Source organism: Malurus melanocephalus, unplaced genomic scaffold (genome assembly GCF_030028575.1).
Source record: "Malurus melanocephalus ecotype Western Australia unplaced genomic scaffold, MMel_1.1 scaffold_620, whole genome shotgun sequence".
Lineage (NCBI taxonomy): Eukaryota > Metazoa > Chordata > Aves > Passeriformes > Maluridae > Malurus > Malurus melanocephalus.
The window spans coordinates 104,361-109,842 of NW_026623852.1; the positions used below are offsets into that span (position 1 = coordinate 104,361).

Genomic DNA, 5,482 nt, shown 5'->3' on the forward strand with positions numbered 1-5,482 from the left:
TCAGTGCAGTGTCCCACTTTGGCTCCAGCACGGTGTCCTCTGCCTGGATTAACTCCCAGGGCATCCCAAAGCTCTGTGTCAAACAGTGCCACACAGCACAAAAGAGCAAAAAGATTCTTTCTCTTCCTCCAAAGAGAAATTTCATATCAAAAGCTGCTTTACATATGTGCACTTTAGACATAAAGATTATGAATAATACCTGCAAGAKCATTTCTGTCACTCAAGTTCCTTGTGGCTGCTGGGAACATTTAAAAGGAGTACAAGGCAAAGATTTATCTGTCACACTGCACAGATAAACTGAAAAACCTGACCACCACTAAAAACCCTTTTGTTGGAAAGTTCCCAGTCACAACATGAGTGTCACAAGAACCCAAGGCCAAGGAGAGCTCTCTTCTCTCCTGATGAAATCCCTGAGAAAGCTTTTCTGGGTGACAAAGTGAGGTTCTATCCCTGCTTCAGCAGGTGATCACCCAGCCTGGCACCAAAACCTGCACGGAAAACTTCAGCTTCACACAAAACTCCACTAAAAACTCCTGGAAAATGCGTTTACAATGTGAACTCAGATAAGTTCCCTGAAGTGGCATTCAAACCCTGCATTTGTACTTGCCGCTGTTCCCTAAGTCTTTCCACAAACAGAGACACTTTCAGCGCTGTTAGAAAGGGAGAAATTCCCTGAAGGGTAGAGACGGAATTGTGYTCCAGCTGTGTGATCTTTCACATGCTGAACATACTCTATGCAAATTTTAGAGGGGTGTTAACCGAGGATCATTGTTGTAATCTCAGTGCTTTGTAAACACGCTGCTACTCTACATCACTGCAGCTTTTTACATCACTAAAGCTTCTTCCCGTTCTGCTTTCTCAGTTGCAAAGCTCACCGAAAGATGCAACTTCAAAATCCATTTATTTCATTCCAACTTGCAATTTCTTTCAAGCAAATTACTGTTCTCTCTGTTTATACTTGCAGGCAAGTATAACGACAACTATTATATCCAAAGTGTGCTTTTAAAAAATATYCCAGAAAACAAGTTTATTAACCGCAAAGCACATCAGAGAAAGTTTAGAACACACAAAATTATCAAACTAAAGAACATATTTTATTTTTTAATAAAATAGTGGAGCATGAAAAATAATTGTATATTACAAATATATACAGCACAAAACTGTGCACCCCCAGCACAGTAAAGAGCATCACTCTATACAAAGCTTCCCTTTGCAGAATCTAGTGCTTCTTGATCTATTCATAGTGAGAATTTGTTTAACAATAGAAAGAGTCAATAAGCCCTTTGGGTCCCTTTGAATTGATCCCCCCCTTTTTTTTCCGCACAAATCAGTCCAAACGTGTATAACATTGGCTTGATTTCCATTAAAAAGCCACAAAATGTAACACTAAAGGGTTTCTGAGGACTAGACCTCTTAGTTCTTTTGTTAAGAGATTTCTTTTGTTGTCTTTATGTACAGCAAAATACTTGTTTCTCTTTTCATGTCATGGTAAGRAAAAAAAAATGTATTGCACATTATTCTTATTCACAAAGTTTGTGTCTGGTGCAGGAAGTTTCTCTTTTGGTGAAAGAATATTGGTGAGCATTATAGATTAAGCCTATTTTTAGGCACTCCAAACGCACAGGGCTGAGAGGAGCTGTAAAGGATTTTAAAGTTAGCACGGAGATGCTTTCCCAGATCAATCCCTGCTCAGGATGGGCCTCCCCAGTCCCTCAAGAGACAAAGCTCACTCGGGCACTTTTCAAATCAAACCAYTGCTCCATAAAACTTGCCTATACCTTGTTACTCAGAAAGCTGAAGAAAATCCAGCCCAGCTACACGAAAAAGTTAAATAGGTGGTTGTTGCTGAGTTTGAGTCTGTTTTTATGGTTGGTTTTTTTTTTAATCTGAGGGCTGGATGTAATGTACTAAACTACAGATTAGTAACAGAACAGACCTGTTGTCATTCACAATATTTCTTTCACTGAAAACCTTTCCATGAGTACATTTACCTTCAGTTTTTTCACCAGGTCCTGAATTCAGCATGATACATTTTTGTGTCTTGAGATATTAAACTGTTCTGACAAAAAAAAAAAAAAAAAGAGCACCATTTTTTTTTTTTTTAAATTTCAGACTGCTGCTGTGGACATTTGTAAGTCTGTAAGGTGAGAGAGGGTCTTTTCTAACACCTGGTCACACACAAGTGGGCGGCTGTAATGTTGATTCATACTTTGCAAGGTGAGTTTTCTGTGGATGCTGAGGTTTTTTATAGATTCCACTACTCGTAATAACACTTGCAGGTTTTCTCCTRCTTCTCTTCTTTAATCTCCGACTACAAACATTTTGCCACGATTGRAGAGTCTTGGAAGTCCAGATCCACATGCCACTAGTAATGCCCACAACTAATAACATAAAAATTTTGACCATAAAAATTTCTACTGCTGGGATRGAGTTATTCATCATGCAGTCTAAATTTTTAGTCTGATTGTTCATCTTGCATTTCTGTTGAGTTGCCACGATTTTCCAATAATCCATGTTCAGTCTCTCATAAAAATAGCAAGCTATCACACAAGTTGCAGGCACTGTATACAAGACTGAGAAGACACCAATCCTGACCATAAGTTTCTCCAACTTGTCRGTGTTTTCTCCACCCGTTTTCATCACCCTCCTGATATGAAAAAGGGCCACAAAGCCAGAAAGAATAAAAGAAGTGCCAATGATTAGATAACAAGCCAAAGGAATGAGCACAAAGCCCGTCAGGGCGTTCACATCCATGCTGCCCACATAGCACAGCCCTGTCAGCTCGTCTCCAGCCACCCTTCTCATCACCAAAATCATGATGGTCTTCACTGCGGGGATGGCCCACGCTGCCAGGTGAAAATAGCTGCTGTTGGCCTCGATGGCTTCGTGCCCCCACTTCTTCCCAGCCGCCAGAAACCAGGTGAGAGTCAGGATCACCCACCACAGGGAGCTCGCCATGCCGAAATAATACAGCACCAGGAACACGATGGTGCAGCCSGTGCTCTCCAGGCCCTCCTGGATGACATAGAGCTGGCCGCTGTCCCTGTCACACGCGATGCTCTCAGCCCCCGAGAAGAGGCGGATGATGTACCCCACCGAGTAGACACAGTAGCACATGGACAGGAAGATAATGGGCCTCTCGGGGTACTTGAAACGCTGCGGATCGATGAGAAAAGTGAGCACGGTGAAAGCGCTGGAGAAGAAGCACAGGATGGACCAGATGGCAATCCAAATGACAGCAAACTGCTTGTCGTCCCTGCTCCAGTAAACATCAACCCCYGGCGTGCAGAGCGGCGCGCAGGAAGCGCTCTTTTCCACATGGTGGAACTTGCCGGGGTTTTCGCAGGACGCTCTGCCCAGGCTGTCCTTGTGCTGCTGCAGATCGTGGCCGCCGCTGGGCCGCTGCGGGCGGAACATGGGGGGCAGCATGCTGGATCCCCTGGGCGGCTCATCCGAGCCGTTGTTGGGSGCTTCCATGCACAGGTAGTTGGGGTCGTTCTTGTTGGGCAGCTTGCTGCAGTCCAGCGAGTCCGGCCACTTGAAATTAAACTGCTCCATAATAGGGGAGCACTTGAGCCTCGCCTGCTCGCACATCACCCTGCAGGCTGGGATCGGGGTAGAGACCTGCTCCGTGCACATCGGGGCGTAGAGGGAGCACAGGAAAAATTTCAGATGGCTGTGGCACCCGTACTCCACCAAGGGGGCAAACTCGTGCAGCTGAATGGCAGCTTCCCTTTGGTTTTCGTGCCCCATCAGGTTGGGCATCCTCGTCATGTTGTAGCCAATATCCTTGCACATGGGGATCTCGATGGGCTGGCACCTCCCGTCGCCGGGCCGGTCGATGTCCATGGAGCTGATGGCCGCGCAGCAGCCGCTGAGCCAGCAGAGCAGCAGCGCGGAGCGCCGGGCGGCCGCCGGGCCCATCGTGGCGGCTGGAGAGCGGCCGGAGCGCGGCGGGAGGGGACCGGGGGGACCGGGGGGACCGGGGGGACCGGGGGGACCGGGGCTCAGAGCAGCGGCCGGCCGGGCCCTGGCCTCCCCGGCAGCAGCGGCAGCATCGGCAGCATCGGCCCGGAGCGCGGCGGGGCCGCGGGGCTGGAGGAGCGGGGCAGCATCGCCCGGGCGGAGCGGGGAGCGCAGTGCCGCCCTCCGCGGCTGCCGGCCCGGGGGAAAGCGCCCCCGCTCCGCTGATGCGCCCAACTTACTGCGGGCAGCCCGGCAACTTTCTGCTCCCCGGCTTCCACTTTGGCGATCCGTCCTCCCGGCGCTCGCCTCCGCTCGTTCCTCCGCGCTCTGCCGCTTGCCGGCCCCGGGGCGATGCCGGGCGAGTTTGGGTCCGGGGCAGAGCCGAGCGGTCACCGCTGCCACTCGCACATGTCCCGGGCGCCTTTTGGGCTCCGGGGATTCTCCTCTCCTCCAACGGGTCACAGCTCCGCACTTTCTGGCCGAGAGGTGGGGATTGGTTTATCCGAGTGCGGAATAAAGGAGGAGGAGGAGGAGGAGGAAATATCTAAGCCATTGAAGAGGGGGCCTGCAAAGCCCCCCCTCGCTCCTCGCCCTCTGCTCTGGCTTTGCGATAGGTCGGCTCCGCTGCGCTTTGGCGAGCAGGGCTGGCGTGTGCGCGGTGCCTGTGCCGGCTCCGCTCCCCCCGAGCAGCTGGGCTTTGGGGGCGGCTGAATCGAGGGTAAAGTAAAAAAAAAACCTGTCCAGGATCCGCCTCGCATACGACATCCACTTTGCATGAGAAAGGTGAAGCTGACACGGTGATTACTTTCCAATCACTCGGAACGCCTTGAAACCTCCTTAAGGACCCCTACAGGTTCTCCTTGATCGGCACAGATTAGAAAAAGCCCCATTTGTTTCTCTCTCCTTCTCTCTTTTCCTTCCTTTCTCCTTTCCCTGCCGTTGCCCTCTGTTGAAAGTTTAACAAGATCTTTTCTGTAGAAGGCGTCAGCCTGCCCTCCCTGCTCAGGTAGGAAGCCAGGGAGAGCGGAGCCTTCAGACTTCGTGTCTCCTCATCAGAGGGTTGAAGGTGGTGCCTCCTTGACTGCCTTTATTGGAGGGGGGGCAAAGCTTTAGCAGGGAGGATGTGGGGAGGAGGATGCATTTTATGGCGAGTGCTATAAACTCTTGGCTGCCAGGGTCATAAAAGATGGTTGCTTTCAGCCCGGAGTCTCAGCTTTTTTCAAATGTCGTGCTTTGTCTCGAATTCCTAAGTGAACAGGACAGGCAGGATTGCTGGAAAAGTACCTGATTATGGTTTTAATCACGGTATGGCATCACTCGAAAAGTAGCTTGCTTTTTTATTTTTTTTTTCTTTCCTCTTTCTTAAATAAGAAATGCTAAGAGGACTAGAGACATACCCTTGGGGAAGTTACTTCATCCACTATAGAAAAGATACTTACAGATTTTGGAGACGGGAATCGTTCTAAAGTGAGTCGTGTTTACTTTTAAAGTTCAGCTTTGAGATTTATTTTGCTTA

At 49.2% G+C, this 5,482-nt stretch overlaps 1 protein-coding gene across 1 annotated transcript; it reads right to left on the reverse strand.

Annotated features, from left to right (window-relative positions):
* Positions 1–822: 822 nt before the first annotated feature.
* Positions 823–4,695, reverse strand: FZD10 (frizzled class receptor 10). Its single transcript, XM_057383285.1, has one exon. It carries the CDS (start codon positions 3,922–3,924, stop codon positions 2,173–2,175), a length of 1,752 nt encoding a protein of 583 aa, XP_057239268.1. The 5' UTR covers positions 3,925–4,695; the 3' UTR covers positions 823–2,172.
* Between the last annotated feature and the right edge of the window lie 787 nt (positions 4,696–5,482).